The 12492-nt window shown below is 39.5% G+C and overlaps 1 protein-coding gene and 1 long non-coding RNA gene across 7 annotated transcripts in view; one reads left to right on the top strand and one right to left on the bottom strand.

The window, feature by feature from the left end:
• The window catches only part of LOC111769353 (uncharacterized), a 29022-nt gene that overhangs the window by 16319 nt on the left and 211 nt on the right, over positions 1–12492 (bottom strand). The window lies entirely within an intron of this gene.
• Positions 11847–12492, top strand: part of HMGCLL1 (3-hydroxy-3-methylglutaryl-CoA lyase like 1) — a 144716-nt gene continuing 144070 nt past the window's right edge. For 3 of the 5 annotated variants that reach the window (XM_070245710.1, XM_070245711.1, XM_070245712.1), the window contains exon 1: positions 11848–12310. In XM_070245710.1, the coding sequence (XP_070101811.1) occupies positions 11945–12310 (366 nt within the window). In that variant the 5' untranslated portion in view covers positions 11848–11944. Of the gene's footprint in view, positions 12311–12492 lie in introns of all 5 variants that reach the window. The other 2 variants (XM_070245709.1, XM_001499426.6) reach the window with 2 other exon arrangements.

Genomic DNA, 12492 nt, shown 5'->3' with positions numbered 1-12492 from the left:
GTATGGTCTTCTTAAAATGCTGATGCTTCTGTTGTGACTTACGTCTTCTGATTTTCATGTGGTCAGCTCAACCCTCGTGGTAGATGGTGAACGCTGACATGCACTTTGTTCAAAGTACAAGTGCATCATCCACTTTCTTCAGAAATGGAAATTCAGAGCATTATTTTATATGCACATTTCTGTTTTCTCATGCGACTGCTATCAAAAGATTTTATTACAAAATGAAAGGTACTTGCTAAATACAATGTCAATTAACAGTTGTATATTTATATAGGACAATAATTTTTTAAAAAACCCACAATATCTGGAGTGTTCACTACTCTCGATGCTCCATAGTGGGACTACTCAGCCTCCCCTCTGACCCAGATGATTGCTATCCTGACAACTTCAGGCATCTCGCAGGACTAGGAAGGGATCATGAAACAACTAACTAGCTGGTAGACCAAGCAGGGGCTGATGGCTAGATTTCTTCTTCTACCATCACCACCCAGGACCAGAGGGAGTTAACTGTCCCTACCTGCTTCTCGAAAAGCACATTTCATTTTATCAGCTGGCACCCCGCATGCTGTCCTTGAAAGGGAGATAATAGTTATGTTGCCTCAGAAAAAGATCAAAGAAAGAAAGAGGCTTGTTGCTGGCCTTCTTACAGATTTAACTACATGTTAAAGTGAGAACTCCACCCTTGGAACAAATGTCTCACACACTGCAAACTGAGATTATGGCAGAAGCTGGAAGTACAGGGTGGAGGTTGACTCAACCCATCCTGGCTTATTTTATTTTATTCATTTATTTATTTATTTTTTTGGTGAGGAAGATTCACCCTGAGCTAACATCTGTGCCAATCTTCCTCTACTTCGTATATGGGATGCCTCCACAGCATGGCTGATGAGTGGAGTAGCTGTGAACCCAGGCCACTGAAGCAGGTCCACTCGGCCATGGGGCAGGTCCCCATCCCAGCTTATTTTAACCACTCGGCCATGGGGCAGGTCCCCATCCCAGCTTATTTTAATACAATTATTAAGTAAAATAATCTTTGTTAAAAGTGAGAAATTCAGGGAATTCTAAGTAGTATAGGACACGAGGACAAGTATAACCCAGGATTGAAACAAGCAAACTGGGAAATTTGGTCTCACTGACACTGGTGATGTGAAAGGCATGGAGGACCCAGATATTTAAGCTAATGAGAGGAGAAGAAGGAAAATAAATTAACTTTCTAATAATTTAGACTCTTTAGATTGAATATCATTTTTATAATTATTAATTAATTTCTTCATAAGATAAAATCCTCATCCTCTGCTGCCAAGAATCTCAGAGATGGTACAATTTTTAAGAAACCAGGTACATTTTTCCTACTGTGTCAATATGAGATAGATTTTCTTTCTTTTTTCTTTTTTTTAAAGATTGGCACCTGAGCTAACAACTGTTGCCAATCTTTTTTTTTTTCCCTGCTTTTTCTCCCCATATCCCCCACTACATAGTTGCATATTTTAGTTGTGGGTCCTTCTAGTTGTGGCATGTGGGATGCCGCCTCAGCATGGCCTGATGAGCAGTGCCATGTCCTCACCCAGGATCTGAACTGGGAAACCCCGGGCTGCCAAAGCGGAACACGTGAACTTAACCACTCGGCCACAGGGCCAGCCCAATATGAGATAGATTTTCTAATTTAATTCATCTATCTACTAAAATGAAGAATAAGATATGGTGATAATTCTCCCATTTTAGGAGGGCAGTATACATAAATGATACCAGCACAGCTTTGGTGCCAAACTGCTCAGGTTTATAAACCAGCTACATCAGCTATGTGACCCGGTCAAGTTCTTTAATCTCTCTGTGGTTCTGATTCTTCACTTCTAAAATGGGGATATTAAAGATACCTACCCAAAATGTGTTTTTGTGAGGAGTAAATGAGTTAATGTGTAAAGAACTGTTAAGATAGTCCATAGTACATAGAAATCAATCAATAAATGTAAGTTAAATATAGGTTATTATTATTATTTCAATTTTCCTAGAAACTTGAAAGGAGATAATATGTACCATGCACTTAATATTATATAAGTTAATTGTGCTTGATTAGATATAAAACTTGGGTTATTAGACTATATTCCTTTAAACATTTTATAGTCAGCCTGAAATGAATTAAAACAAGATTTTAGAGCAAGAGAGAAACCACATTTTCTGAAGACAGACTACTTACAAAGGCTAAATCCTTATAAATTATGCTGTATGATAGTTTTTATTTTGTGTAAAAATATCACCTCTGCCACACACAGTTAAGATGGGGAGGTGAAAAAAGAAATCTAATTTTTGCTAGCTCTTATTTATAAGAATATAAAAAATGACATTTGAATGATGAGGGACATAGGATAAATGCTATAAACTAATTTTAATCATTTTCTTCTGAACTAATAATAACAAGAATAAATAGATCCTCTTAACCTCCGAATGATGATTATAAAGTAATAAAACATGTCAGCAGCCTCATGATGTTCATGGGTTTCACACTCACGATTACGGTTTTGTCAGGATGTGATCCCAGGAATCTATTTCCTTGACCTGAGCTTTAAATGTCTGCCTTGGAAATCTGGTCTTTGATGGAGTGTCAACAGCTCAAAGAGCAGGACTAAGGGAACAAGGGAAGCTACTTATCTGGAGAGGGTTCGAATTTGTAGGAAGTCTATTTTCCAAGTTTTAAATGTTTGAAATGACGGAAAAGAATTTAAACCTAAAAATTCCACGTTTTTGATGATTTCATTCTTGCTTAGTGTGATTTCAGCAAAGCACCAATAGCCTGACAATTAAAAATGTCGGCTCTGAAGTCGACTGCTTGGGTGTGAATTGCAGCTGTCTTTCTAACTAGCCCTGTGATGCTAAGTGATTTGGTTAACTTCTCTGTGCTCAGGTTGTCTCATCTGTCAAGTGGGAATCACAGAGTCTTTCTCGTGAATTAGATAACGTACACTTAAAGTGCTTCGAATAGTTCCTGGTGCATGATAAGTTTGTTGTCATCATTGCCATTGTCATCATTTACAAGACCAGTGCTCTAACCCCTGAGTTATGGAGCCACCACCCCATCATCATCATTTAAACCACTGGTTCTCAAACAGTGGTGATTTCAGCCTCTCAGGGGACATTTGGCAGTGTCTGGAGATAGTCTTGGCAGTCATGACTTGGAGGAGGTACTGGTATCCAGTAGGGAGAGGCCAGGAATTCTGCTAAAATTCCTACCAATGCACAGGACAGGTCCTACAACAAAGAATTATCAGGCCCAAAATATCAATAGTGCTGAGGTTGAGAAACATAGATTTAAATTATTCCACTGTGGAAGACGAAGTTTAAAGCCCAAAAAACATTTTTAAAATGTTTCAAATAATGCTGATTAATCCTAACATGAACTCTATATCACTTCTGTTAAGCAAAGTATGAATCATCAAGATTCAGAAATATCCCTGAATAGACCACTAAGGTGTATAGAAAAGTTTCTGAGGGAATAATAAAATAAATTAGGTAACAAGTGTGTTCCTGCAACGTAGAGTAAGAAGGTGAAATGGAAGACATTGGAGGAAAACTAACGGGAGCAGAGATTGAGCGGGGAGAGGGGACGTGGTTTTAGGGCTCCTGTTCCACTCCCCACCCCCAGGCCTCTGGTCAACTGTTTAGTTAATTTCAAACTTTAAATGAATAAGTGAAAAGTTATCCAAATATCACATATGAGGTTTTTAAAGTTACAAAAATTAATATTGCATTACACAATAACTATAAATTATTCCCTTGACAGTTTATATTATTCCACATTGGTGCATTTCCATTTGTGAATTTAGTGTAGATCTGAGGCCAGAAAAATGCAGGACATTGAATAATGCCAATTATTAAAGCACTCTTATGACTTTCTGCCCTTACGATTTATAAATAAAAGGTTCTTGGAGTGATGGCTTTCCAGTAAGAAAGGAACACTATTATCCAATCGGTTGTGAATTCTTTAGAGAATTGTACTTCCAAGAAAACTCTGGGAAACTGTTGATAAGGCAACCACTTTTTCCATGATGGTAAAACTTCCTAAAGTGGTAGAGTAAGAGTTCATTAGTTCAGGAAAAAAAAAACCCGTATGATATTTGGGAAATATACTAATGAATATGCCAGGTCATAGAGGGAAAAAAATGAAAAGAAAAAAATGAAATGATCAGGAACTCAAAAATCAAAATTCCTATCAGATACACAGATATTTTGACAAACTTAGATCCATAAGTCGTCCATGGCTTGAGTGGCTTATAAAAAGAGAAATCCCATTACCACCAGCGCCACACATCATTATCAAGATGAAGTACCCCTCCACAAATTGTCTTTGAAGATCTGGAAGTGAGGCTTACTCTCGAATAAGACAGAGCACACACAACTACTGAAGTTATTAAGAGAGTTCTTTAACTTTATGTTGTTCCCATGAATGCTACTTTTAATGTCATCAAACCTGAAAAGGTCCTTGGGTTTCATATTTAGGACAAGTCTCTTTCATATATATTCCTCCATATATTGTGTAAATCTCATGGAATGCAGAGTCAGAAGACTGAGTTCAACTCTTAGCTCTTAAGAACCTTCTCTGGAAACATTTGAACCTCTCTGAGCAAGGGTTTCCTTTTCTAAAAGATGGTATGAGGAACAAATGACCGGATGTGTCAACAGTGTCTTTTTATTATCTATTCTTGAAAGTCATGAAATGAAAAATAAAGAGCAAAGGCTTTGACAGACACAAGTTTGAGTCCACCTCTTACACTTCCTTTTTACTTTGGCACAGTTCTCCATGGTCTGTGAGCTTCAGTTCCTTCACCTGTTAAATAGCAACAACGCACACAGTTAAGATACCCAGCAGAGTGCTCCATAGGTCTAGTCACTTAAATATATGATCTTTCCTCCCCTGGCCATGGAGAACAGGCATAACACCCTCTAAAAAAATCTAATGCTGTATATGGGGGCTGGCCCGGTGGTTAAGTTGACGTGCTCTGCTTCTGCAGCCCAGAGTTTGCTGGTTCTGATCCCAGGCATGGATCTATGCACTGCTTATCAAGCCATGCTTGGCAGGTGTCCCACATGTAAAATAGAGGAAGATGGGCACGGATGTTAGCTCAGGGCCGATCATCCTCATAAAAAAGGAGGAGGATTGGCAGTGAATTTTAACCAAAAAAAAAAAAAATCTAAAGCTGTATATAAAAGCCTGACTTGCAAAATAAATACTTTAAAATCAATTTCTTTAGCACCTCTGGTGGATTTATGTGTTTACCTTCATCTGTGGCAAAATTGAAAATGACCATTTTACCTATGATATCCACAGTGAAATAATCATGGATATAAAAATATCATTAAATCCGGTGCTTTTATGAAGATTTTCCTTTGAAAGTTATTTCCATGTCTTGATAGTTCTTGGCAGTAATGCAGCCTGTTATCAGCAGATCTTTCTCTCCCCTCCCCAGCCCCTGCCCTTCATCCTGATAGGCACCGTCTGCCTAACTCACACGGGGCCTCCTTCAGGACGTCTTCCCTCATTTTCCCAACTGAACGCCGAGTCAATAGACTCTCTTGCTTCTACAGTTCTCAACCAGTACTATTACTTGGTACTTGGCAACATGCTGCTCTGTTGCAGATATTTGAGCAGCATCATATTTCACTACTAAATTAGAAGATTTTTGTGTTGAAAACTGCCTTGCTTATCATTACTCCCCACATAGTAGTATAGAGCACTATTTTATTATGTGATTAATTACTCAATAAACATTTGATGAACATGCAAATTCTTCTATAAATAATTTTTTTAAATCCAGATTCTACAACATCGGAATTTAATTTCTTACAGTCCTCTGATTAGAACGCATCTGCTACATCTAATATTTATAATTAGGTAGTTTTCTTCAGATGTTGCTGCTACAATGTGAGATCTTCAAAGTCAAGAAAGCATATCTTACATATTTGTTCATATTTTTTTCCCATTAGCTATTACCAAATAAAAAACCCAAAAATCTCTTTCGTGAGTTAAAGTTCTATAGAAGTCATTAATTAAATTGGGGTTTTACAGATTTCCTTGAACTGGAACAATGTCACATATACATTCTTAACAGTGGACTGATTTAATTTGAAAAGAGGAAAAAGAAAGCTAAGCTTTATTGAGTACCTACTGTGTGCAAAGAAAAATATCAAGTGCTCTGTCCTTGTAATTGATATTGACATGTTGTCTTGTTCAATACTACTTGATACAGATTGAAAGATTCAAAGAATGACATTGTCCATGAGTAAGAGCTAATATAGCTTACCTGTTAAGCTCACTTTACTATAACCCATCAAAATATATCAACTGATTGATAAAAGTATTTTCCAAGTAGAGTCTGAGTTTGTAAGTAATGGAATGAAAAGATATTTTTATATCTATTGGCAAAAAAATACGTGCACCGTGGCCATCTAATAAACTAATAATAGTTAATGAACAATCAATGTCTGTATCTTTCATTTTACAATACAGTTGGCAAAGCTAATGCTTTTGGATCCTTCTGAATTAGTGAAAGAATAAATAGACTCCTACATCTGGAGAAATATGGTTTGCAGCTTTGTTCTGATTTCTGTATCGAGTGCCAGGTATCCATCACCTGGGGTGGGGAGTTATTTTGGTAAAATAGATCTCATTACTTATTCTCAAAAGAATGCTCTATTTCAGAGCAATGGTATTGTTAATGGAACTTTGATTTTAGTGACCAAATGCCAAGAATGTTTTTAAATGCTCTGTGATCCTTCCCATCAATTTAGATCAGCCAGATATAACATGTGTGAGAAGTTATCTAAATTTTTTAGCAATAAAACCAAGATGATGAAAGCTTTGCTTCCCCTTAGGTATCATCCAGTACCGATAACCAAGTTGTTTTCATTCTTTCTTTTTTATTGTTTAAGGCTGGAGCACATTACTGCTGTGATACTTGCCAAAGTTCTATGGCATCACTTTGCGACTTACCATATGTGCCTTTGATCCCTGCCCAGTAGGTACCTTGGCTACATGCCACTTTGGCACTTACCACTACTAAAATTTTGATTTTTTCCCTTGCTTCTGATTCTATCCATGCTGTCATCACACAGACCTGAAATAGGCATCTTTGGGAGCAGAGGGACTCATAAGATAACCTGTTTCACCTACACCTTTCTTCCTCAAGGACTTGCCACTTGAGAGAATTGATATGGTCATCTACTAGTTTTGGCTTGACCAGTCTCCGGAGTATAAAGCCCTCCCCATTTTGTTTCTGAGAGGCTTTGTTTAGGATATGGGCGATGCACAAGTCTGTAATTCATTCTTGTCGTTTTCCACGGAGAGGAGATAGAGAGAAGGATGGGAACAGGTATAGAGAGTATGGGGTTTCCGTCTTTGTGGATTCATCAAGCTATCAGAACTGTAGTAAGATTCTCAGGCTCTCCGAGTGAAATGTCATGTTCTTAGTTCAGTTCAGCATCTCTGGGTTCCTACCTTTCCCTTCCTAGAGGAGAGAGGAACTCCAGAATGTATTGAAAAATATGTGCAAACACAATGATCATAGAAAAAAGTTCAAGTTAGGATTCTAATAAATAGGGAGGACTAAGCTGATGTGAGAGATGCTTCTCCCTCCCCTCAAACACTGAAGGACATAACTAGGGGCTCAATACTGACAAGAAGCTCACAAGAAGGTACAGGGCTGGACAGCCAGAGCCTGGGCCTTCAATCTCATGGGAAGGAACATCTAAACCAATAGCCATCTGAGGAGAGGGAGCTCAGCGAGCCAAGATCCTGAACCACTGGGTCTCCAAAGGCGGTTCCACACATGCGAAATGGAAAAAGGTCACCGGATTCTGCAGGTGAGACCTTAAACCCCTGCAAGAAAACTGAAGCCAAGTTCCATTGTGCATGGTTTCAAGTTCCAGATTCATAATATCCCTGTGGTACCCCAAGCTAAGATGCTAACAAAAAAATAAATCCTAGAGCTGTCAAACCAAACTCATTAGAAATCCCGGCCAAGCAAAAGTGAAACCAGCCTTTAGGGGTATTCCAATAACCCATACAAGATCCCCATAGGAAACACACAAAATACCTTCACCAAAGATAAGTTTAAACAAGCAAATTATAAACCTTACTAGGAAATACTGTGTATATGAAGCAAAACTTCATTAAAAAGAAAATAGAAATTGACGGAAACACAACTACAGTGGAAGATTTCCACTGCATGCTATTTTCGGAAGATTAATTAAATAACTATTTACACAAACATTCACATATTCATATTCCAGCTTACCATCTCCCTTTCAACAACAATTAAAAGGCTATACCTTAGAAGATTATGGAAAAATGATTTTGATTATACATGTATATATGAATATTACATAGCCATTAGCATCATAGTTTCAAAGAATTCAAATCAATGTCAAATGAAAAGGGCAGAATAAAAAGCAGAGACAGGAAAACGTTAATTTATTTTCTCCTTGAAAGAAAATATATTAAAATATTTCTAGGATTACTTTGATGGGTAATTTCATTGATAACTGTACACATCTTCTGTATTTCCCAAAATGTCTATAAGGAACAAAATTGGAATGACGGAGAGCCCTAAAACTTTGGGAATTACAAATAATTTGATATTTCTGGAGTTAAGGATGAGTTTAGAAAATGGACAGGAGTTGAGACTGGAAAGGTAATTAAGAGTCTCATCAAGAAAAATTGACCTTGTCATTTTAAGAAATAGCTTCTCTGTAAAGGTGATGGGAAATCTCTGTGAATTTTAAGCTTAGAAGTGTTGATTAGATATGGATTTTCAAAAATTGCTCATGCTGGAGACTGGTCCGTGGAGTAGTGGTTGAGTTCACCACGCTCCGCTTTGGTGGCCCAGTTTTGCAGGTTCAGATCCTAGGCGCGGACATACACCACTTGTCAGCTATGCTGGGGCAGTGACCTGCATATAAGGTGGAGGAAGATTGGTACAGATGTTAGCTCAGGGTTAATCTTCCTCAAGCAGAAAAAGAGGAAGATTGGCACAGATGTTAGCTCAGGGCAAATCTTCCTCACCAAAAAAAAAAAAATTGTTCAGGCTTAACAGTGTAGATTTGTGCATGCAAAATAAAGCAGAAAACTAGGCTACTGTAGTAATAATAGCTAACATTTATTGGAGGCCTACTATGTGCCAGGAACCACATGTTGAGCACTTTATAGATTCTAGCTCATTTAATCTTGGTAACAGCTTTGTCAGGTAGGAACTTTTCTTCCTCTCCCTAAAGCCCCAGTACCTAGTTGTAGAGCCTAGTTGTAAGTCCTCTAGTTCTTCTGTGTGGGATGCTGCCACAGCATGGCTTGAGGAGCAGTGCCTAGGTCTGCACCCAGGATCTGAACTGGTGAACCCAGGCCACCGAAGTGGAGCTTGCGAACTCAACCACCAGGCCAGCCCCAAGTAGGAACATTTATTATCATGCTCATACAGATCAGGAAACAGGGGCTAAAGAACCTGCTGGAGGTCACTCAGTTAGTAACTAGTGAAGACAGTCTCCCACTGCAGGTAATGTAAGACGGGCACTTCAGCTCTCCCTCCCTTCACCGTGGTGGCCCCTGAAGTCAATGGAACACAGAGAGACAAGAGATGGGTCCAAGATGTTAACTAACACCTCTGGTTAACAGATTAGGAGGGGTAGGAGGGTAAAAGAGAGAAGGGAGTCAAGAACAATTCAGGAGAGACAGGTAAACTCAAATGTTTTTGCACGTAACTTAAAAGTTACTTAAATTCACTAGAGAAAACAAGAAATTTAATTCCTTTTAGTTTGCGATGAATTTTTGTATCTTCTTCTATTTGAATGATATGAAATGCAACGAAATAGAGGTAGCTTAGTCCTATGATGAAGGGGAGTCGTATAGAGGGCAGATCAGGATATGTCACAAGTATTGTGATTTTTAACAAGTGATTCTTTTACTGTTCTGATGGAGCCCAGGTTTTCTAACCTTCAACATTAGGGAGAGAAAGCTTCATTATCTACGACAGGAGTTTGCTGTATTTATTATCATTTCACCTAGAGCTTTTTAGATTTTCAATAACAGAGGTACATATTGGGAACGTTCATTTAATCATAAAACAAAAAGAGATGAATACTAATAACAAACGTTCAAATTTATAATTTGAAGCTGTGCAAATCTATAAATTTTAAGCATTCATGATTAGATTTAAGATCAAACCATACTTTCTGCAAAAGCACATCTATTTTCACTCCCTTTAATTCATGTGATTAAACATTCTTAAGATATTTGGTCCTTATTATTGCTAATGGTTTTGTTATTTATAGGAATTATAGTTTAAATTTTTGAAATTATAGCATTTTCCATCTGGAATGCATTAAAATAAAACTGTCAAAAATATTTTCATATTTATAAGGATTTTTTCTGTAAAAGAACTATATTACTATGGTGAACTAATTGGGATATGAAATTTTCTGAAGACTTTTCCCATTTAGAAAATTGTTAAGCAGTAAAGTTTATGTCTAGGTGTTGTTTTTCTTGGTAGCAGGATCATACAATATTTGGCTTATCTTAGAGGTCATATTCTCCAAAAGTTTAGACTTCAATGTCAATTGTCAAAACTTTTTGCTGTTTTGAACTTCAAACCCATATAACCCATTATGAAGGTTACCTTGCTAAATTACTGTTGTTCAAATTGGACCCTTTTAAATTCTTTCAGATATTGTGTTCCTTGTTATAAAATTGCAACAGAGAGAGAAAAATGGTAGTGGGCATTGACGCAAACTGTATGTTGCATTTCAACTCTGGTGGAAAAATAATTAACACAAGCTCTGCTAAAAACGACATACAATAGAGATTTAGCACTGTGAATATATACCTGTGAAATTGTCATGTTCAGGTAAATAATAATTGGAAACTTGGGCACTGTAGAGAGTTTTAAAGGTGCCCAATAACAGCACGGCTTCAGTTTGGCAGCTCAGAGCATGCTCTCCAAGTTAACCACCATTGGTCACAGCTGTGAGACGTCTAAGATCCCTTCATCCTCTTGGCCCTTCCCAGAGCTGTTCCTCTGCAGGATCCACGCTACCTCTCCCATTCTTTGCCTTTTTCTATCTTTAACCGCTTTGTTTCTATCACCAGCACAAGTCTCATCACCCTCATACAATAATGACGGTTTGTTTATTCTGGGTGTTAAACTCCTTTTAAGTGTGTTTACACTCTGTTTTACAATGTAATCTCTGGATCCTTTCATCTGGTGTGCAACTATGTGTGCAGCAGCGAGCTCTTAATTTATCTTTGCTGCAGCAACCAGTAAGGCTGACTGGGATTCCTGGCCATGCGCACTTGGCTGCACGAGACTCTTCTTGATGAATATGATGGCTCGCTAGCAGGCTGCCCAACCCCCTCTCATGAGTTTTAGAGTGGGTCGACATGTGTGCTTGTGAAAGTGGGGGAAGCAGATAGTGGTCTGTTCCAGAACCATCTTCCCTACCCCCTCCTCACCATAGATTGCTCCTATTCTAACGTCCTAAGGATTTGTTTAGAACCTTCAGTTGGAACGAATTAATCTTTTAGGGCTTCCATAATTTTGGGCCCATGCATCTCTTGAGCAACTCAACGTCATTTCAGTGACTTATTGACAACTTACTGACCTACCAAGTTATCTGTGACATCTCGCTTAATTTAGTACCTTCTATATTTTCTTCTTTATTAGATTGTTGTATATATGTTTTAACCTTGCAAACTGCCTCAAAATCTTTTAAAATCGAGTTTACTGTCATCAAGCATAAACTCAGTCAGTTCAACGCGGGACAAATCTACACTGAGCACAAAAGGATGTAGCTGGGAAGGAACAAACTCACCGACACAAAAACGCAGGCCCCTTCCTTTTATTTCGATCCCTTGCTGTCTCCATCCCATCTGAACCAGAGGCGAAGCCGGCAAGTGGGGCGTGTGCAGATGCAATCAGCCCGGCGTGCTCAGCGCCGTGTGCAAAGGGCGCCACACCTGAAGGTCCTCTGGCTCGGCGGGGCCTCTCCTCCCCGGTGCTGGCGGCATCCGCCGCAGGTGCCTCCGCACCGGCCTGGGCGCGGCCCGCTCCCCTCCCTCGCTCGCGGCGCCGCCGCAGTGCGCCGAGCCGCTGCTCCTCGCCGCCCGCGCCCCGCAGCCCTGTCCTGCGGCTCCCTCCTGTCGCCACCAGCAGCCCCAGGCTCCGCCATGGGGAATGTGCCATCCGCGGTGAAGCACTGCCTCAGCTACCAGCAGCTTCTCCGGGAGCATCTCTGGATCGGGGATTCAGTGGCAGGGGCGCTCGACCCCGCGCAGGTACCACCTCGCGGCCCAGGGCGTCCCCACCCCTTGCCCACTGCCAGCCGGCCTCTCCCCCATCAACCAGCTGGTGTTCTCTCCCCTTATGATGTCGCCTCCGCACCCCAGGGGCCTTACTGGAGCATTTCTGTCGTGTTAGGCCTCACCCCTTAAAAGGTTTCCCATCGTCTCTCTGCTGT

The sequence above is a fragment of the Equus caballus genome, chromosome 20 (genome assembly GCF_041296265.1).
Source record: "Equus caballus isolate H_3958 breed thoroughbred chromosome 20, TB-T2T, whole genome shotgun sequence".
NCBI lineage: Eukaryota > Metazoa > Chordata > Mammalia > Perissodactyla > Equidae > Equus > Equus caballus.
The sequence above is the reverse complement of the archived record's forward strand: the minus strand, read 5'-3'. Positions and strand labels throughout refer to the sequence as shown.